At 40.5% G+C, this 22,984-nt stretch overlaps 1 protein-coding gene across 1 annotated transcript; it reads right to left on the bottom strand.

Moving 5' to 3' along the window:
* Positions 1 to 296: 296 nt before the first annotated feature.
* On the bottom strand, positions 297 to 20,967 carry LOC143299611 (prostaglandin reductase 1-like). The gene is made up of 10 exons (XM_076612903.1): positions 20,822 to 20,967; positions 20,387 to 20,512; positions 19,524 to 19,578; positions 18,523 to 18,570; positions 17,968 to 18,150; positions 15,622 to 15,739; positions 12,029 to 12,181; positions 10,948 to 11,053; positions 9,867 to 9,985; positions 297 to 6,978 (listed from the first exon to the last, which is right to left on the bottom strand). The coding sequence occupies exons 2-10, from the start codon at positions 20,508 to 20,510 to the stop codon at positions 6,868 to 6,870; spliced, it is 1,017 nt and encodes a 338-aa protein (XP_076469018.1). The 5' UTR covers positions 20,511 to 20,512; positions 20,822 to 20,967; the 3' UTR covers positions 297 to 6,867.
* Positions 20,968 to 22,984: the final 2,017 nt, after the last annotated feature.

Raw genomic sequence — 22,984 nt, 5'->3', positions numbered from 1 at the left:
CTCACTTATTTATTAATGATTGATGGGATTCTTATGTCACGTTTGTCATTTTTGGTATATATATATATATATATATATATATACATTATTATTACGATTGACCTTGTTGTGTTTCCGCCATTGTGTCATGCCTTTGAAGTTGAGCGTGATGTGTACGATGTTGTCGTGGCATGGGACTTCCCTTTCCTGAATTATCATCATCATCATCTCCCCCCCACAAACCACTCCCCCCCAACTCAGTTCCATGGAATGGTCCTGTTCTCAGAATGTGTATCATCATCAGTTGTTTGCCTTCTTCCCATTGTCAGCTCTTTTTTTTTTTCCTGACAGTACAATACTTCTAACCATTTCTTCCTTAGATCTGATATCAGGATCCCGTTTTTCTCCCGTACAAAACAGAGCAAAAAAAAGTCTTTTGTAACGCTGATTAGATTATCTTCAAGAGATGTATGTGTTTTTCCCCCTCCAGTGATGGGTGGCCACTTTGAAACAGTATGTAGACTATGAGACTGTCAGCATCTGAGTGAAACCAGTTGAAAGAGGTCCTATTCAGGAGATGGCCGTGGCCTGCTGCAGTTCTTTAGCCTTGCTGGACATGTGAAGACCGGCTGTGTGGGCATTCAGGTTCAGGGTGGCTAAAATGTTTCACTCATATCTCTTGCACAGTTGCAGGTGTTTTTTGTGTTTTTTTTCTTCCTTTTTTGTTTTGTTTCTTGACGGATAACAAAATGTAGTTAAGCACAGTGTTGCTGCAGGTAGGCATATTGCTGTTGGCATATTGCTGTAGGCATATTGCTGTTGGTATATTGCTGTAGGCTTAGTTGTTGCTGTGTAGTGCTGAACAAAAACAGTTGTCCAGCCTCACATAATGATATCGAGTTGCACTAGCTGCTGTGAGTTAAAACATACATGGTACCAGTGACTGACTTTTAAGAATCAGAAGTACTCTTGAGAAACATTCTTCAAGTAGTTCTGTAACCAATCTCAACACCTGATGACAAGCTTCAGACAAAAAAAACAACAAAAAACAAAACAAAACAAACAAACAGAAAAACCAGCCCCACAACATATTTGAAGATGAGAACTTAGAGGAGGTCATTAATGTTTAACAATTTTTTTTTTTTTTAGTCTAAAGGCTATGTGAAATTGTGTTTTTAAAATAAACAATGGATCAGATGTGTACAGGTTTGAGAACATGAAAGGAATTGTTTGGGAGTGACTAATGATGACCTAGCACAGCAACTGAGGCCGATGTGTGAAGGCAATGCCAGGATGGACTTGGCTTGAAATCATCCAGTCTGTTTGGCAGTGGTACTGGCTGATTCAGTACATCACTACATATCATGGTTTACTCCACACCATGTTATTTCACAAACCAGGACCATGTAAGAATTATTTATGCATAGATTTTTTTTTTCCCCCAAATCTCCTAAAGTTCATAAACCTTTCAAGGCTGTGTGTGAACAGATCAGTTGTTTCTTTTGGAAGCTTCCTGCAGATCATCAGGATAGAGAATATTTGAATGTCATTTATGAGCAGTTTGTGTTGTGTGTGGTGATAAGTATTCACTGTTGTATGTGGTATTCTGATAGTACTGACAGTGTGAAAGAGTTAAAAACAATGACACCACCTTTTTTTTTTCTTAATGTCTCAAATGTTTGATGCAGATTTTGTGAGATGCTTCCGTTGCCCATGAAAATATTCTGATTCTGTGACAGGGCACACGTTTTTCAAAATGTTTTAGCTCTGATTCTTCCCCTCCCCTTCTCTTCTTTCCAGAATACTTACAGCATGTATTTACTGTTAAGGGGCGCCATGGCAGAGAAATGACTTGGGACTTGTGATGTGGTGTTCAGCAGTGGCCAGAGTCCAAGACCCTGGCTTGGCATTGTGTTGCGTCCTTGGGAAAGGCACTTCACTCTGATTTTCTCCACTCCACGTAGATATGAATGGGTGTCTGACTTTGATCAAGGAAGGAGAGGATTAGGCCCTGCCTTTAGCGCCCAGCCCTAGACATTGTGAACATGAATTCACTGCCCCTATAGCTGTTTAATACTGGTTGCTCCCATATCGCTGTCTTTTGCATGCCGCATGGACGTGTAGAGCTTTTTTTTTTCTTTTCTGCTTCTTCTTTCTTGTTATGTCCCATAGTCCTCACCATATCAGTGGCATTATTCCTAAGCTGCTCATCTTGAATTGTCCCTGCACCAACCCTGGACTGGTTCTGTTAACAGTGTTTTACATTGACAGTTTATTGGGAGGTATCAGTGTTAGGTTGCCATGGAACCACACACCAGAACAGACCCTAGCACTGTTGCCAACAGCTAAGTCACTTGACTCATTATGGACAAATTCCCAGATAACTTGCAACAGCAGAGTGTCACTTAGCACAAACTTCAGAGTATATTCATAACAGCAGACTTAGTCTGAAGCTTGATGATGCTGCAATACGACACATAGAGATCTACGTTGAAGAGTACTGTGCACTTCCTTTCTTACTGTACTTCATCATCAGCCAGGCCCGTGCGCAGGATTTGTCCACTCTGTGCACATACACCTTCGTCTCCCACAGATCTGGAGAAGACTGCCACAATCCCTTTCTCCTATCTTTCAGAGGCTAGCTCAGGCCAGGTGGGTACTGCTGAACGTTTGTTGACTTCAATGTGCTCTCTCTCCATGTCCCCCAGCTGGTTTCTTTTTTTCTTTTTGTTTTTCCCTCTCTCTCAGCAACCTCATAGTCGTTCCAACATTGTTACATCTGGCATTGAATCTCTTGGTTGATACCTCTGCATGTGTAGCAGTGCAGATTGGATTAGAACGTGGAGCATTAAAGTGACCATCAGAAGGCAGTGTGGAACGCCCCTAGAATTGTGGTAAAAGAGTCCTTGGGAACTCCCAAGATTTTTCACTGATCAGAAAGCCTGGCTGATTGTCAGCTGTGGTCTGTCAGTGACAGGGTTGGTCCTGTGAGTTCAGCAGTTTTGTAATGTTGGTGCTGCATTCAGTCTGTGACATTAGGTGACACTATAATAATGATTTGCTATTTGGCAATGTGGAGTCATACAGTTTCAGGAGAAAAAGTACCATTTGCAACTGTTATTACAGCTCTTGTTGGCTCATGTTCTGTGTTGCTGTATAATTTGAAGAAATTTTCTGGCACCAGTGTTTCGTTTCAGATCTTTATGGCATACAGTGCTTTCAGATTACAATGCTGTTAGGGGCGAAGTATTCAGTGAGATGTCTTACCTTTTTTTACTGAGAGTTCAGTTACATGACATATTTTGTTACTTTTGCTGCTAGAGTTGATCAAAGAGATATGTTTTGTTAATTTGCTGTGAGAGCTGATGAAAGACTTGGAATACAACAGAATGTGTCCATATTCTGTAGACTTCCCCTGCCTGCACTGTACCCTTCCCCTCGCATCTTGCCCTCATATCTCTACATGTGATAGTTTTGCTCATCTGTTGATTCTGAAATGTTGACTTAACACCTTGCATGTATTGTGTGTAATTGATTATCAGATTTCCATGACACTGGCCTATATATATATATATATATATATATATATATGTATGTGTGTGTGTGTGTGTATTATTGTTTGTAAGTGGGTTTGTGAATATGTGCCTATTTATTGAATGGTGGTCCCAGTCGCCATTGCATACCATGAAAAAGTGTTCAGAACTGGGCATCATATATGATGAGTCCATTTCACCACCTGCTGTTTGTGAACTTTATGGGTTTTTTGGGGGTTTTTTTTCCAGTGAGTGTTTAGTCACAGATCCCCAGTGCACCTACATGTTTGCCAGAAGAATGTGTTCTGCACTACTGGCATGATGCACACTCTGCATTGCACACACATACAGGTATGCTGTTGTACATGAAGGAACAAATGTGTAATGCATCTGAAGGTCTACACATACTGGCACATGCCTGTCTGCACAGGATTGCAACAAAGTACAAAGACACATTTTGGAAAGGTACATTTGGTATACATGGATTTTGGTCATAGGTGACTTGCTACACACACTAGAAGCTGCATGCATGAACCTGGTACATGTAAACACAGGCCTGCATTGTATGAACAAACAACATACACATGCTGGAATGCCTGTGAATTGTCACACACTTTTAACATCTGTCAGATCTCCAAAGAGCACAGTCAGGTTGGTCTGTCCAGCACTTCTGCTTTATTATTGTGTACTCTTTTTTTTTTTTCTTTTTATATATATAAATATACAGTCTTGATGAGAGTTGACAGGAAGTAGATGTTGCGTCCAAAAAATGATGTGTATCTTTTTCCTTTTTCCATTCTTTCCATGTCATAATATTTTTGTCCCTCCACCATAGATATGGGTCAGACTTCACACACACACACTCACATCCTCGTGATGTGCAGCAAGGAAAGAGCATGTGCAGAATAGAGAATCGTTTGAGATTGAGAGCTGTCCTTCTGGAATAAAAAAAAAAAAAAAAAGTGACATTGGATCAGACATTTCTCAAGAGGAAGCCTGCCAACTATTACTGCAATCATCACAATGGAAAAATGGCTTGAAGTAAGTTGAACACATTTGTTCACATACCTTTCACTGCAAGTGCTCAGCCACATAGGCAACACCACATTACATTCGCAGACTGTTTACTCTCTTTCATATCATACTCACATTTGCGAATGAGGAAGCACTACAAAAGAGGCCTTAATCTGACCAAGTAGCACTGTAAATAAGTGGACCTGAATCTCATCTGTTTCTGTACTGTCCCACAAACCAACGGTACTCTAATCTACCGCAATCTCAGCACATTTCTTTGGATATTTTTTATCATGAAGGCTGATCATTGACTTGACTTTTAGGCTGAAAGCAATTCTCATCTGGACAAATATTTTCAGTTTATCTTCTTTTTTTTTTCTTCTTTTTTTTTTTTTCTTCTTTTTTTTTTTGGTATGATTTTGTTTTTCACACATGGGCTGTCATGTAAAAACAATGCCTTGCTGTTCAGCAGCAGGTTTCAGAAATTGGTTACATTGAAGTGGTATGCCTCTGCCATAAGTGAAATGTGTGTACGTTCGTCAGTGCTACCAAGGTGAAATAATTTTGGGGCAAAAATGTGTGTCGTTGCCTCTTGTGCCATTTACCTGTACTGTGCCGTGGTACAGGCTTGTGCATTGCGACATGACATGTCATGACTTGTGGGTGGTTTTACCATGCTGTGCTGTGTCACAGGCTACTACTGTAATATCAGATGACCCATGATTTTGTATCCATGAATGTGCTTACCCATGTCTCATCACGGTTTGAACTTTTGATCCATGCCACACACCTGTTCCTTCATTGTATGTGTACCACCCATCGATAACCACTGTGAGTGTTAGTTATCTCCCATCAAAAAAGTATTTCCCCTGGATACCCATAGATCTATTCATTGGCGAATGTGACATTTCTGCACCTGTAAGTACTGACTGTGATGTGTCACCTATCAGCACATCATTGTCACAAACCATTATTCTGGTGGATGTGATGTGGTTTTGGAAAAAGTCATCTGCTGGTTTGTTGATCTCTGACACACCGTACCTTCAGTGTTCTGTTGTCAGTACTTAGCCGCACCATTCACCAGAACTGTGGTGTGTGACATGGCAGTGTCGTGTGTGACATGCAGAGGCGTGTCACACAGGATACCCATTGGCGCGTGACATAACTTTGGTTTTCATCATGACATGCAGTATCTCCGGAGTGTCTCGTTCAGTGGTGGTATTCGTTACCTAAAAACTACAGTCAAATAATTTCGACACTTCTTGCTTTGTTAATGTCACTCATGGTATGTGTTTCATCAAATTTATGAATTGTGCATTTATTTGTTCACTTTCGCTTTAGACATAAGAACTTTGGACAGCCGTTTTATTTATTCATTGTTGCTTTATTATTCATATCATTGGATGAAAAGAAAAGAAAAAAAATAAAGCAATCCAGAAACGATCCATGTTGCCTGTCTTGACTTTGAGTGAAGTGGAAGAAAGTGTACTGCGTATGTTTGTGCACAAGACATTAAACATAGGGGGAAAAAAAAACAAAAAAAACTCGCAAGCACAATAGCAGAAACTGGTTTCTATCCAGGAACCGTAATTCCCCTCTTCCCCCACCAGCTTGTCTATTTCATAGCTCTCTAAATGACTGCATAAAAACAGTCCTACATAGCGCAGTGTCAGGGACATTCCTGTCCTGTGTACAACTGAACCTTGTGATCAAAGATGAAACTCCACTTCCTTCATCTTGAAACCGTTTCAAATCATACCTGAGGTTTTACTTTTTTAGTAAAGACAACAGATTCACATGTGATACCCATCAATCAACCGCTGTAATTTTGAAACAAACAAAAAGGATTCAAGTTTTAACTCACTCAGTACGGCCAGTCCTCTCTTCTCCTCTACACAGACCCATCGGATGTCCACTGGGTGTCTGAATGACCCAGCCTTTAGCTTCCGTCGTCAGAACTGTGGTATTCTTTGTCAACATTCACCTCTTCAGTATAAGAGCCTTCCTCTTGCAATATTTTGATGATGGTAATTGGGGTGAAACGCTGTTAACGTCGTCTCTTTCGCCATTCGTATGGAGAGAGTTAAAAGGGCACTTTAAAGTGTATCATCGTGGACCCGGGCATTTTCTAATGCACACCACACTCTGTTGACCTCAAGGCCTGACTAAGCGTGGTGGGTTACGCTGCTGGTCAGGCATCTGCCTGGCAGATGTGGTGTAGCGTATATGGGTTTGTCCGAACGCAGTGACGCCTCCTTGAGCTACTCAAACTTAAACTGACCTCTGTCTGGAGCTACCTCATTCCTCCAGGCAGAAGTGTTTGAATGCGATCAGATTGCGATCAGATTTTCACCACAGCTTTTCCAATGTTGGCCCCTTTGAAAAGAGAAGCAAAGGCTTCAGGCGTGTTTTCAAACCCTTCTGTGATGGTCTCTCGGTACTTCAGTTTGCCCTGCAAAGCAAAAGAAACAATAAGTTTTCGTTGTTTTTTTTTGTGTGTTTTTGACTCACTTGTGTAAACAAAGTGAGTCTATGTTTTAACCCGGTGTTCGGTTGTCTGTGTGTGTGTGTGTGTGTGTCTGTGTGTCCGTGGTAAACTTTAACATTGACATTTTCTCTGCAAATACTTTGTCAGTCGACACCAAATTAGGCATAAAAATAGGAAAAATTCAGTTCTTTTTAGTCATCTTGTTTAAAACAATATTGCACCTCTGGGATGGGCACAAAACAAAAAAAAAACAAAAAAATGAAGCCTAATTATATGCAAACTGCATTTACTGTTATATTTTTTGTATTCTCTAAACTTGGCACTTTGATCTGATATTCGACCCAACAACAAGAGCAGTCATTATTATCATTTTTTGTTCAAACAGGAACTTCTTTTGGTAAGCATGGAAGTTTTATTTATTTTGCAAACGTTTTGGTAAAGATAGTAAAGAAGGGAAATTACTCTAATGCTAGGGGACTTAATTTGCTTTAAACTGATCTTTCTCATCTTAAACATTACATTTTGAAACAAGAGAGGCAAGGCCTTCAAGACTCAGTTGTGATGCACTTTTTTAAAAAAATCCAAGCTTTTTATGTATTGAGTATAATTTCAAAATGTAATGTTTAAGATGAGAAAGATCAGTTTAAAGCAAACTAAGTTCCCCCAGCAGAGTAATTTCCCTTGTTTTACTGTCTGCACCAAAACGTTTGCAATAAACAAAACTTCCATGCTCAGCAAAAGAAGTTCCTGTCTGAACAAAAAATGATAATAATGACAGATCTTTTGTTGGGTCGAATATCAGATCAAAGTGCCAAGTTTAGAGAATACAAAAAATATAAATATAACAGTAAATGCATTATACTCAATACATAAAAAGCTTGGATTTTTTAAAAAAGTGTATCACAAGTGAGTCTTGAAGGCTTTGCCTTTCTTGTTTTTTTTATCAGGCTGTTTTTCTCAGTCTGGGAGTGAGATAGCTGGAGTATGTATATAAATGGATGAATACCACATAGAAAGGGAGAGAGAAAGCCAGTGTGTAAATGTAAACAGATGAACAGCATACAGAAAGACAGAGAGAAAACCAGTATGTGTCTGTAAATGGATGAACAGCACATGGAATGACAGAAAGACTGTGTGTGTGAAAATGGATGAATACCACAAGGAATGACAGAGAGAAAGCCAGTGTGTGTATGTAAATGGATGAACAGGGAAAGAGCCAGTGTGTGTATGTAAATGGATGAACAGAGAAAGCCAGTGTGTGTATGTAAATGAATGAACAGGGAAAGAGCCAGTGTGTGTATGTAAATGGATGAACAGGGAAAGAGCCAGTGTGTGCATGTAAATGGATGAACAGAAAGCCAGTGTGTGCATGTAAATGGATGAACAGAAAGCCAGTGTGTGCATGTAAATGGATGAACAGGGAAAGAGCCAGTGTGTGTATGTAAATGGATGAACAGGGAAAGAGCCAGTGTGTGTATGTAAATGGATGAACAGAGAGAGAGCCAGTGTGTATATGTAAATGGATGAACAGGGAAAGAGCCAGTGTGTGTATGTTAATGGATGAACAGAGAAAGAGCCAGTGTGTGTATGTAAATGGATGAACAGAGAAAGCCAGTGTGTGTATGTAAATGGATGAACAGGGAAAGAGCCAGTGTGTGTATGTAAATGGATGAACAGAGAGAAAGCCAGTGTGTGTATGTGAATGGATGAACAGAGAGAGAGCCAGTGTGTGTATGTAAATGGATGAACAGCACAGAGGAAAAGCCTGTGTGTGTATGTAAAAGGACAGACACCACAGACAGAAAGCCAGTGTGTGTATGTAAAAGGACGGACACCACAGACAGAAAGCCAGTGTGTGTATGTAAAAGGACGGACACCACAGACAGAAAGCCAGTGTGTGTATGTAAAAGGACGGACACCACAGAGAGAAAGCCAGTGTGTGTATGTAAAAGGACAGACACCACAGACAGAAAGTCAGTGTGTGTATGTAAAAGGACGGACACCACACACAGAAAGCCAGTGTGTGTATGTAAAAGGACGGACACCACAGACAGAAAGCCAGTGTGTGTATGTAAAAGGACGGACACCACAGACAGAAAGCCAGTATGTGTATGTAAAAGGACGGACACCACAGACAGAAAGTCAGTGTGTGTATGTAAAAGGACGGACACCACACACAGAAAGCCAGTGTGTGTATGTAAAAGGACGGACACCACAGACAGAAAGCCAGTGTGTGTATGTAAAAGGACGGACACCACAGACAGAAAGCCAGTGTGTGTATGTAAAAGGACGGACACCACAGACAGAAAGCCAGTGTGTGTATGTAAAAGGACGGACACCACAGACAGAAAGCCAGTGTGTGTATGTAAAAGGACGGACACCACAGACAGAAAGCCAGTGTGTGTATGTAAAAGGACGGACACCACAGACAGAAAGCCAGTGTGTGTATGTAAAAGGACGGACACCACAGACAGAAAGCCAGTGTGTGCACACAAATGGACACACAGCACAGAGAGAAAGCCAGCACGTGTTAGTTAACTCACTCAGTACGGCCAGTCCTCTCTTATCCTCTACACAAACCCCTCGGATGTCCAGTGGGTGTCTGAATGACCCAACTTTTAGCTTCCGTCATCAGTATTGTGGTATTCTTTGTCAACATTCACCTCTTCAGTATAAGAGCCTTCCGCTTGCAGTATTTTGATGATGGTAATTGGGGTGAAACGCTGTTAACGTCGTCTCTTTCGCCGTCCGTATGGAGAGAGTTAAAGTAAAAGAATGCACGGCACAGAGAGAAAGCCAGTGTGAGAAGGGAAGACGGTGCAGCACACACACAAAGAGCGACAGCGGCTGACCTGTTTGACCCACTGCAGCAGCTGACCGATGGCCTCGGGGTAGTGCTGAGCAAAGGAGATCACGTTGCTCCCCACAATGGTCAGCTGCTTCTCCACAGCGTACAACGTCCAGTCCCGTACTGTAACACACAGGCTATTATCAAATTCATTACGGACCAAGTATTGTTCTTATGTCAAGTGCACATGCTTTAGTAACCTGACAATTGAGCATATAATTTTTGACTGTACCTTGATGAAGCCTTATGTACACGAAAGTGTGTCTTCACAAGTGACTGAGAACGTTGATGTTTTTGACTTTTTGCATTCATTATCAGTTGTTTCGCTTGTCAGTTTAACGACTTCTCTTTTACGAAGTCCTTTAAGTAATTTCCTGTAATTGTATTTAGATTTTTTTTTTTTCTTTTTTTCAAATTTCACCTTATATTTCACCCTCATTTGCCCAGTTTCCCCCCAACCCTCCATTCATTCACATCTCCCACCCCTTCTAACCGATAATACTCAAATGTATTCATAAATACTTGAACAAAATGTTTTCAATCACCGATATGTGTGACGGGACATTAAACAAAATCCCTCCTCCACTGTAACACGTTCTGTATCTTCACCTTTTGCTGCTTTTAGAGAGAAGGTGGCAGAGCGGTTAAGATGCTTATCTGCCAGTATATTGTTTGTGAGGGTCAGGGTTCAAATCCAGGTCTCACAGTACAGTACAGTACAGTACAGTACAGTACAGAATTTGGGACTTTTTTTTTTTTTTTTTTTGTAAAGCCTTTTTGGCTTTTCAACGCCCCTTCTTAACTCACTCAGTATGGCCAGTCCTCTCTTCTCCTCTACACAGACACCTCGGATATCCAGTGGGTGTCTCAATGACCCAACCTTTAGCTTCCGTCGTGGTATTCTTTGTTAACATTCACCTCTTCAGTGTAAGAGCCATCCGCTTGCAATATTTTGATGGTGGTAATTGGGGTGAAACGCTGTTAACGTCTTCTCTTTCGCCGTTCATATGGAGAGAGTTAAGCACATACCGGTAGTCCTACACCACTTGGGAGAAAACCTGCTGACAGCAAGGCACAGCACTCACTCATGGGGTCTGGACAGCTGTAGGTGGAGATGGCGCCACACATCACAACCCGCCCTTCAAACTTCATGTGCTTTGCTATGACGCTGTAGGTGAAGTCTCCACCAACCTGCTCACAATCACAACCACCATTCAGTTTTCAGTCATCTGTAGGAACACAGTAAAAGGTCTAGGACTTCAACAGAACACATGGCTCTTGGTGTTTGTGTGTGTGTGTGTGTGGGGGGGGGGTTGGGGGGGGAGGAGGGGGAGATGGTAGAGTGTTGTGAGTGACGTTACATTGTTTTAAGACATTAATTCTAATGATTTTATTCCTGCACCTTTTTCATGCTACATATATTGTTCAATGTGCTTAGAGCTAAATGGCAAATGCTAAAAAAAAAAAATGCGCACAATTATTATCATTATTATTGGTACAGTTTTTAAAGCTCTGCTTATGAAAACAAACAAAAATGGTTTGAGTTCTGATGTTTTCCATGTCTTAGGTAAGTGTTTTGAGGTCAAATATAATGACAGACAAACTATTTTAAGATGCCATGATTTTAGAATTAGATCCGTAAACCAAGTCGGCATTCGGTGGGATATGGAAACAAGAACACACCCAGCATGCACCCCCTGAAATTGGTGTACGTATGGCTATCTACATGGTGGGGGTAAAAACGGTCATGCATGTGAAGGCCCACTCTTGTGTACATGTGACCGAGGGAGTCACAACCCACAAATGTCAAAGAAGAAATAATTAATAGTTTCAGTTTCAGTTTCAGTAGCTCAAGGAGGCGTCACTGCGTTCGGACAAATCCATATACGCTACACCACATCTGCCAAGCAGATGCCTGACCAGCAGCGTAACCCAACGCGCTTAGTCAGGCCTTGAGAAAAAAAAAATAAAATAAAAAAAAAATAAAAAATTAAAAAAAAAAAAAGAAAAAGAAAAAAAGATAAATACATAAAAAAAGAACTACTACTACTAATAATAATATTTATAAGGCGCAGACTTAATGAAGTCAACTATAAGTCAATAATTAATAATAACCAGTGCTTACGAACTTGAATAAACCTTGGAATCTGAACAATCCATACTCACATTATCAAAGTACAAATCGATTCCATCTGGTGCCACTTCTTTCAAAGCAACATCAACTGCTGTCTCTTTGTAGTTGAACACATGATCAAAGCCTGCTTCTTTCAGCCAGCTGCATTTCTGCTGGGATCCAGCTGAACCAATTACAGTGCAGCCCTGAAAAAAAAAAACAACAGGACTTTGAACCGCGGTGTCTTCATTAACTCGTACTATGTTCCTGAAAATATAGGCATGGGTGGGAGTGTAAAAATTACGGTCTGGGTCTAGGCACTGTTTAATCGATATGACCATCATAAAACTGAATAAAAGTGAAATATAGAAATAAGCTAACCAAAGTGCCCCATAAAGACAATGCTGAATATCCCACCTTTATAAAGTAATTTGAAGTGAGGTGTGTCAACTAACTCATTCAACATCCCTTAAAACAAAGCACTTTTAAACCAAGATACTAATTTACAGTTCATCTCTGAACATTAAGTATTCTGAACCAAGGTGTGTGAACTTACATTACTTCACTGAAGATTATGCATTCTGAACAGAGGTAAGCCAGTTATTCAAAGCAACGCAGTTTGGAAACAGACTTCAAAATGTGTGCATAAAGGCACAATTTTTTTTTCTGTAAAGAGGCACATTCAGCATCTTCATAAAGGTACAGAATTTAATCAGATCATGCAAGTCCATTTCACCTTGAAATAGGATGATCACGCAAAGTTCTTTTCCATACAGTGATGAGATAAGATAAACAATCCTCATAACTATAACTCTGTAACTTGGATGCAAAGTATGTCAATCATATCTATTACTATATAATATTCTTGTCAATATCTATTCTTGGATTTTTGATAAATTACCAGAATTTCTTTTAAAACTGAAGTTTGTTGTTGACTTTCAGTATTCATACAATCATAAGAGGCATGATTGTGAAGATTAAAAACACTGTATACATACTGGCATTGTTTATTTAACACTTACCAGGCAACGAAACACTGCTCATTAGCTAACATCATAATCATAAATTATTAAAGAAAATTGAGCTTGAAAATGCTTAAACAGGACTCCCTTTTTTTATCTTCTTCAGTAAATCACTTGGAAGTTTATCATTTTCTGTTGTCTTCTTTTCTGAGATGGTTATACTAAGCTGAAAGGTCAAACAATCCGATAATTAATCAGGACTTGATGACCAAGCGCTCTATATGGGCATAGGCACAAAACTAGCTGCAAAACTGTAAACGGCAGAATGAGTCAAGCAGCCCACAGCTGGTCCTCGTTATCAGATTTCAGTTTTCTACCACGCATGAACTGGGTTGGGACTTGTGATCCAGTGTCAGGCATTCAGTGATCACCGTTCAGGTCCCAGTTCTGGCCTGGTGGCTGTGTCCTTTGGAAAGCTGGGCGCTTTGCTCTGTGATTCTCCACACTCTTCCCAGTTGTGAACTGGTACTGGACTTCAGTTGGGGAAGGCAAAAACGGTGGAAAAAAAAAACTGGGTCTTACCTTCCTATACTGAGCCCTGGACACAGTATATATGAATGAATTCACTGTCCCTTCAGCCAAAAACAGCATAAGGACATTTAGTGGGTTTTTTTGTTGTTTTTTTTGGTTTTTTTAACACTTTTTTCTACCAGAGCAGGCCAATTGCTTTCACAGTGCATTTCTGTTGCTGTGTTTGTGTGGACTGAGGGGACCTTGGGATGGGGCTGATGGCTGTTGATGCAGCAGTACACTCTGCACAGGATCATGTATCTTCTCTTTCTCATGCACTTTCTGGCAATCAAAGTACATGAACAATCACATGGCACAGTATTTCAAACATGAATAAATGCATATGAATACATGCAAATGTGTACGCAGATATATTTATATAATATGTTAGGATATTCTATGTAAGCGTTTTGGTTTTTTTTCTTTTTTTTTCCAAAGCACTATTCACATGGATACAATGTAAACACATACTTTACAGAGTAAGTCATGTTGTTTTATGACACACATGCTTTTGAGAAACACATGCATTAGACACAGACAAAAAGACAGGGGCATACACTGTAAATACACACTTTACAGAATAGTTCATGCTGTTTTAGGAAACACATGCTTTTGAGAAACACATGCATCAGACACAGAGAAAAGGAGAAGGGTATAACTTGAGGGAAGAAGAGAGAGAGGGGGAGAGGAGGGGTGGGGGGTGAGTAACAGGCATACAGAAAGAAGGGGAAGCAGGAGGGAGAGCATTTCAAAAATTATATCTATCTATCTATCTATCTTTATGTATTTATATCTAGACACAGAGAGAGATACGGATACTGATACGGATGTTTTATTCAATATAGGCCATGGCCCCTCATGAAGGGGTGGTGTAAACAAACATTACAGAGGTAATATATTCAGATATGTAACATAACACAGTTGTAACCTGAAAATGAGAAAAACAGTCATTATCTGCATTTAGTCTTATTCACACATAATAACAAAAAAAGCGGAAAACTAGCACACACTCAACTGCATATTGTATTTATAATCTTTAAGGCTTTATACAAGTAAATTGCTAGCTGTTTATTAACAAAGCAAATACAGTCTGAACAAGGAGGGTTGCCTATGAAATTTTGAAGGTATCAGCTGATTTCTGAGATCACTTTACACAGGACAACAAAGTACAAAGTGGAGTTCACTCTCCGTCGCACTTTTACATAAAGGACAAATAAGGTCACTATCTTTATTAGAGAGAGAGAGAGAGAGCAGAATATTAAATGTGACAGAAAAGAGACATGCTGGAGGGGTACCATGCAGCAAAGCATGCTTTCTATTCAATGCAGCTGGAAAGTGTATTCTTCTTCTTCTCACTGGTTTATTGTTGATTTCCTACAAGACCACTGGGCACACGCAGAAGAACCGTGGAAGAGGAGATGGAAACAGCAGACAAGACCTGGCATGAAATCAGCTGGTTCACTCAAGACCAAAGTGACTGGAGAAGATTTGCTGGCGCTTTACTGACGCCCTTCAGTTGGAGCGGAGATGATTAAGGAAGTACTACAAAGTGCCCAACAACTCGGCTTATATCGCAGACTGACATGAGTTTACATTTGGGCCAACAGCAAAGTGAGAGCTGTATTATCAATGGTTTCTCCAGTCAATGGGAAATCATTTACAGCTTAGTCTTTTGTGAAGGACTATGACTCTCAAACTAGGAGGCAAAACTGCACTGGCTCTTAGTGCTGCAGCCTTGTGGGCTGGTTGGCCTTTGGGAACCATCCCAACACCGACTGTCCTAAAACCCTCTTGGCCGAGAGAGTGGGGATGTAACTTGGGCAAGACACTCTCCACTATAATCAAATTCTAGCCCAAATAGTCGGAACAGCAGTTGCCTCCTCTGCTGTTCTGATGGTCATAGTCGGATACGACTGACTATCATATATATACAAAGTGATTTAGACAGGTAGGTACACATTCATTCTTTTCAGCACACAAATGGTATACACACTCTTTATGGGCGTGGAGAATGAGTGAGGAATTAGTGAAGGATTGGAAAGTACATCTGGAATACTGGAACTGCCAGCTGCCTCTATGCAGACTACAGAGAAGGCCAGTTAAACCTGCTGCACCTGGATCTGGGCCAGCTGACCCACCACACTGCCCACTGCTCCGGCTGCTCCACTGACCAGCACTGTCTGACCAGCCTGGGGTTGACCACGGTGCAACAGACCGAAGTAGGCGGTCAACCTGTTCAGGAAAACCTCTCTTTTTTTCTTTTCACTTTCAGGGCACAGAGCAAAAAAAACAACAACTGTAAAACAAATACGCTTGCAGACAGAAAAGAAATAGGTGGTGCTGCACTGCAGTGATGTGCTTTCCCCAAGGGAGAGTAGACTGGATTTCACACACAGAATTCTGTTGTGACGAAAAAGTGATAGAATACAGTGCAATAAATATCCAGTACAACAGAGACCCCAGCAAATTATGCAATTACGAATGATGAAACCAAAACAATTCCAAGAATTTTATGGGGCATGTCTCAAAAAGGTTTTGATGTTCATAAATACTATTTTCTATACAATTCAGTATACACCATTTCCTGAGAGCAAAAATATATCTTCAGCTTTTAAAGCTGTTCTTTGTTAATAAATCTGCAACTGAAACAAAGGAAGGAAGGAGAACAAAGCATTATGCTTTCCTGCAATCCCACTGTTTGGAGGGAAGCATGGGGGCACCACCCACGCTCTGCAATGTGAAAGAAAGCAAGGCATTGTGAGACAGAATGGGCTAACAGACACATTTACATCACTGTTAGGAATGTGTTAACAGACACATTTACATCACTGTTAGGAATGGGTTAACAGACACATTTACATCACTGTTAAGAATGGGCTAACAGACACATTTACATCACTGTTAAGAATGGGCCGACAGACATATTAACATCACTGTTAAGAATGGGCTAACACACACATTTACATCACTGTTAAGAATGGGCTAACAGACACATTTACATCACTGTTAAGAATGGGCTAACAGACACATTTACATCACTGTTAGGAATGGGCTAACAGACACATTTACATCACTGTTAAGAATGGGCTAACAGACACATTTACATCACTGTTAAGAATGGGCCGACAGACATATTAACATCACTGTTAAGAATGGGCTAACACACACATTTACATCACTGTTAAGAATGGGCTAACAGACACATTTACATCACTGTTAAGAATGGGCTAACAGACACATTTACATCACTGTTAGGAATGGGCTAACAGACACATTTACATCACTGTTAAGAATGGGCTAACAGACACATTTACATCACTGTTAGGAATGGGCTCACAGACACATTTACATCACTGTTAAGAATGGGCTAACAGACACATTTACATCACTGTTAAGAATGGGTTAACAGACACATTTACATCACTGTTAGGAATGGGCTAACAGACACATTTACATCACTGTTAAGAATGGGCTAACAGACACATTTACATCACTGTTAAGAATGGGCTAACAGACACATTTACATCACTGTTAAGAATGGGCTAACAGACACGTTAACATCACTGTTAGGAATGGGCTAACAGACACGTTTACATCACTGTTAGGAATGGGCTAACAGACACATTTACATCACTGTTAAGAATGGGTTAACAGGCACATTTACATCACTGTTAAGAATGGGCTAACAGACACATTTACATCACTGTTAAGAATGGGCTAACAGACACATTTACATCACTGTTAAGAATGGGCTAACAGACACATTTACATCACTGTTAAGAATGGGCTAACAGACACATTTACATCACTGTTAGGAATGGGCTAACAGACACATTTACATCACTGTTAAGAATGGGCTAACAGACACGTTAACATCACTGTTAGGAATGGGCTAACAGAGACATTTACATCACTGTTAAGAATGGGCTAACAGACACATTTACATCACTGTTAAGAATGGGCTAACAGACACATTTACATCACTGTTAAGAATGGGCTAACAGAGACATTTACATTACTGTTAAGAATGGGTTAACAGACACATTTACATCACTGTTAAGAAGTACATGTATTAACAAGTCAAAAGTTGTAATTCAGTTGCTTTTTGTACAGTATGGTGTTGTGTAAAAGTTGTGTGAATTTTTTTGCAGCTATGTCAGTTGTTTTATCAACATACATTGTAGTACCCATAAAAAAAACACACTCTTGTTGTCAAATTATTGTTGCAATCACCATTACTGTCACCATTTACTCCTGCTTTAAAGCTTTCCATTGTAGTAACTGTACGCTAGCAATAGTGGTGGTGGCAGTGTTGGTGATGACACTTAAGCCCTAGTAATAAACACAGCACAGGACCAGTTCCTTAAATTAGTGGGCAGTGAAGGCAGTCATTACTGTACTCAGCTGCAATGACAAGAACAGGAAGTCTCCAAATTATTCAGAAAACTCCTTTCTCTCACCCAGTCATGCCCAAACAGCTCAGGCCCAAGGACGGAGAAAGACTGCCCAGATCTGGTAAGAGTCGAACCATGGGCCCGAAGGTGCCCTGTTTATCTGCATTCACCACCGTTCTTGTGCGCCACCCCACATTAGCCACAACCACGCTGCCTGCTGGAAAGGCCGTGTTGTTACTGCTCTTCACTCTGCAAAACAAGCGTCAGCTTAAAGGTTTTCACTGTTTAAAAATTTTGTGTGTGAATAGTTATAGGAAAGTGGAAATGTACACTGTCATAGTTTCCAACACACTTACACAAACCCAGACAGACAAACAGACACAGACAGACAAACAGACACAGGCAGACATTCAGCAAGAACAATTACAGTACATGCCTCAGGAAAAAAATGGGATTTATTCTTCTAAATGTGTATGAAATTTGTTCAGGACAACTTTTCGCAATAACATAAATCAACTTCACACTATCAACAAATCAGAGAGATATTGTGGTAATATTGATATGAGAATCTTACAATTAAAGTGAATTGTTAAAAAAACTTTTCAACAATTCTTTACGGACCTTGCTATCTGGTCTCCAAACATCTCCCTGTTGGGCCCCAGCTTTTCCCTGCACACAGACAATGAAGTTATGAATCTACAGATACACCTGCAGATTTCTTAAAACAGATGCAGAATCAAGACCATGCACTAAGAGAAACACACACACACACACACACACATCCATTAACCTATCCCTGTGCATGAGCACACTCAAATTCACGCTCACACATGCATGCATCTGCTAAATGTAGCCGCATTAAAACATGTTTGTGTGTGTGTGTAGTCACATTTTGGTGTGTGTATGTAACATAGATATGATATTTTATGTTAACTAAAGTGTTTTTGTAAAGCACCTTGAGCAGATTTCTGGATAGTGTGCTATATAAGTATCCATTATTATTATTATATTATGTTATGAAAGTCTTTGCATCTTGAGCCACACAAGAATTCATGTAGCCGCATTAAAACATGTTATGAAAGTCTTTGCATCTTGAGCCACACAAGAATTCAGCAACTTTTCAGGTTCTTTAATTTTTTTTCCTGCATGGTTATGGAATTCCAGTAAAGTGATGAAAAGCTGAAAATGTGAGAAAGTAAAAAATTGTACAGGACAAGAAAGGTTCAACTTAAAACAAATGAAGGGTGTATAACTAAACCAGGGAAGTTATATAGTATGTACCTTTGCCTGATTCAAAGAAACAAAAATTTCTGTTCCTGTTCACTGATCATTATACAACCTAAATAAATTTAACATACCAGTGCACAACAGAAGATCTGCACCTTTGCATGTATAACATGAAAGAGATATGTGAGTCCTGTACAATCACTTCCTACACCCACCAATAATACAAACAGAAACAAGTGATGAGCAGTGTCCAGCCAAGACTGGGACTTTTAAAACAACCCAATGCATGGCCAGTCAGCCAGCTAATTAAGTTATCTACCATCTCAACAAGCAACCATCTAACCAACCAGTTAACCATCTGAGCAATCTGAAATGGATTTGGGTCAGCCACTCACAGTTCCACTCTCATGTAAGGATCCACAGATATGAACATGGCCTCCAGAAAAACCTCTGCAAAAAAAACAAGTAATGATAGTAAGATTATACAATAAAATAAAGTGAATGAAAAAATTTTTTTTAAATTGCAATACCAATTTTAACTTATCACATTCTATGTGCAGTGAATATTGTAAATGTAGGATAATAATTAAACTTACATCAACTCATGTACCTTTTTCTTAATCATTTTTTTTTTTTTCTGTATGGTCACATTCTTTTCCTTTCCACTTCTTTCGTACACATACCCATTTTCATATTATTTCATGGTATTCCACAGCTCTGTTGCGCACCAAATTTGGCTTTCTTTATTTTGACTTGGACTTTCTTCTTCACATGACTATATGAGTCAATTTGGCAGCTTAAATATTTTTCCTAAGTGTATGGAATTAAAACAGACCAGAAAATTCTTTCCACTAGGCAGCTGTCGCTTGTGCAACCCAGTCCTGCTTCTTTTTCTGTTTTTTCTCCACACACCTATTTATCATCATTATTTCTTTTATCAGAAGGTACACAGAAGGCTAGGGCTGTGCCAGTCAGGTGTGTTCCCGGGTACCACTACGGCAGCCGGATTGGCCTAGCTGGAGACGTGAACACACCAGTGGACTGCGCCCCATCTCTCCTAATAACACATCCCTCAATGGCCCAGTTAAATTGTGCCCAACAGCAACCTCCCACAATATGACAGTTTTCATCAACATGCTGATGTTGGTCATCAAGTGGAAGAAGAAGAAGAAGAAGTAGAAGAAGAAGTAGAAGAAGAGGAAGAAGAAGTAGAAGAAGAAGAAAAAGAAGAAGAAGAAGATCTAGACCCACTGATCACCTCCTGCTTGCAAGGTTGCTGGCAGCCACTCCTCCACTTGTGTGAAGTCTGAGGCTTTGGGGTCCCCGTCAAAGTCCTGGACCTGCAGTTTCCACACTTTGGCGCTGTTCTCAGCTTGTGCCATGGCTGAAATTGGAACATGATAATGCATGGGTCATTTAACGCTAATAAAGTGGGTACTTCACACACAGCAGCTTGAGAAATCAATATAAAAAAGGCAGCTTCTTCTGTGAAATGATCAGAACCGTACGTGTTGCACACACATGCAAGAACTGAAGTAGTCACTGTACAAACCAGGACTGCACAAACGCAATCAGCCCGCCTCTCAAAGTCCAAACGCACACTGCATTACAAGGGTTATGCAAGCAAAAAAGACTCTCTCTCCCTCTCTGCTAAAGGAAATTTTCTATCTAAAATTACGTTAAAATAACATACTTAACGTGACCCAACTAGTGCAGACTCCGGCAGGGGTCTAACATTCCTGTCCTGTGCAAACTACTATCCGCCTATGCGGAGAAAACGAAACTACGGCCGATAACCTCCCGGAAGTAGGTAACCTCCCCTTTGTCCCGCTGGCTAGCGCCCTCTTTTAACGGCAGCAAAAAAGACTCTCTCTCTCTCCTAATGTAGTTCTGTGTAGTGTAGACCCTGTTTCAGGGCGGGGGCTGGATGAAAAAAAGCGCGCCAGCGCTTATCTATTATCCTCGATAATAAAGAATTTGTCTTGTCTCTCTCTCTCTCCCCACGCCCTTTGCAGTTTGCCCTACTTTTACCACTTGGGTTACTTAGGAACTGTGACTTTTGTGGAAAACGAGGGTACGTGAGGATAGTAACAACGACCTGTCATAAAAATGCATCTGAACAACACGACGACGACAATAACAACAACAAAACACAAAAACTGATGCATCATATCACCGTCAATCCTCGGTTTTCAAGTCAAATCCAGTGGGCTTTTGACAAAGCAAATAGCGCTTGGATCTAAGGGAGACTATTTCGTATCTTTGGGTGCAAGGAGACAAGTTGTTTTTATTAAATATATATATATATATATATATTTATTTATTTTATTTATTTATTTTTTAGACAAGTTGCTGACAGTTGGCCAAACTGTTGGGTTTTACGAAGAAACGGAAAGAGAACAAAATTAATAATTGTTGTAAATGAGTGCTAACCCTGTAAAATCCAATTTTAACATCCTAGATCATTGTACATATTTTACCGGCAGTTTTTGTGCACGTATGAAACGAAATTACCGTCAGTAGACGATGTTAGTAACCTGTTTTCAGTGGATTTTGACTTATTTCTATTTATGTTATTTTATTATTATCCTTTTTTTTTTTTTTTTTTTTCTTTTTTTTTTTACTAAGTTTTGATGTGGATCTGAATTCAGCATCTAAATCTGCTTAGAATTCCGTGCACTTCCGCATACTTAAAAAAAGTCGCCAAAGCATTTAAACTGATTCAGACAGACCTCTGCGAAGTGCCCGGGAGTGGTCAACGTGACATGTTATTCTGTCTGTCACTGCCAGCAGGGAAGGAGGAGCAGGGGAGGGGGGTGGGGTGTACCTCTCTCGCTGTCACTGTCATGGGGGAGATGGTATGCCTCTCTCACTGTCATGGGGGATGGTATGCCTCTCTCCCTGTCGCTGTCGGGGAGGGGGAGGGGGGGGGTGCCTCTCTCCCTGTCGTTGTCATGGGGGATGGTATGCATCTCTTCCTGTCACTGTCATGGGGAATGGTATGCCTCTCTCACTGTCGCTGTCATGGGGGATGGTATGCCTCTCTCCCTGTCACTGTCATGGGGGATGGTATGCCTCTCTCCCTGTCGCTGTCATGGGGGATGGTATGCCTCTCTCCCTGTCACTGTCATGGGGGAGATGGTATGCCTCTCTCCCTGTCACTGTCATGGGGGAGATGGTATGCCTCTCTCCCTGTCGCTGTCATGGGGGATGGTATGCCTCTCTCCCTGTCACTGTCATGGGGGATGGTATGCCTCTCTCCCTGTCGCTGTCATGGGGGATGGTATGCCTCTCTCCCTGTCGCTGTTATGGGGGCGGGTGTGTGTGTGTGGGGGTGTCCTCTCCCCCTTTTTTCTGTAGATTTGTTGACCTCTCGATTCCAAAAATACAGCATAAATAGAGTTGTGTCCAGTCGTTTCCAGGACATCCGCATTTAAAGAATTTGCACTATTTCTTCACTGAGGTCGCGGCCAACAATATGGGTGGAAAATGGATATGTCGGGATGACCGATGTGTGTAACAACTCTTTCTACATAGTATTTGACCTCCCGAGTCTAAAACTACCACTGACATAAATAGAACTGTATCAACTCAGTTCCGAGATATCCGCATTTAGGTAACTTGCAATATTTTTTTCAGGTCGCGGCCTGTAAAAAAAAAAATTTAAAAAAAAGGCTGAAAATGGACATGTCGGGATAATGTGTGTAAAACCTCTTATTATATAGTTTTTGACCTCCCGAGTAAAAAAAAAAAAAAAAAAAAAAAAAAAAAGCCACATAAATAAAGCTGTGTTGACTCAGTTCCGAGATATCCGCATTAACAACAACAACAAAAATAGCACTATTTTGTTTATACA

Source organism: Babylonia areolata, chromosome 25 (genome assembly GCF_041734735.1).
Source record: "Babylonia areolata isolate BAREFJ2019XMU chromosome 25, ASM4173473v1, whole genome shotgun sequence".
Taxonomy (NCBI): Eukaryota; Metazoa; Mollusca; class Gastropoda; order Neogastropoda; family Buccinidae; genus Babylonia; species Babylonia areolata.
Note: the sequence above shows the minus strand (reverse complement) of the source record. Positions and strands in the feature narration are given on the sequence as shown.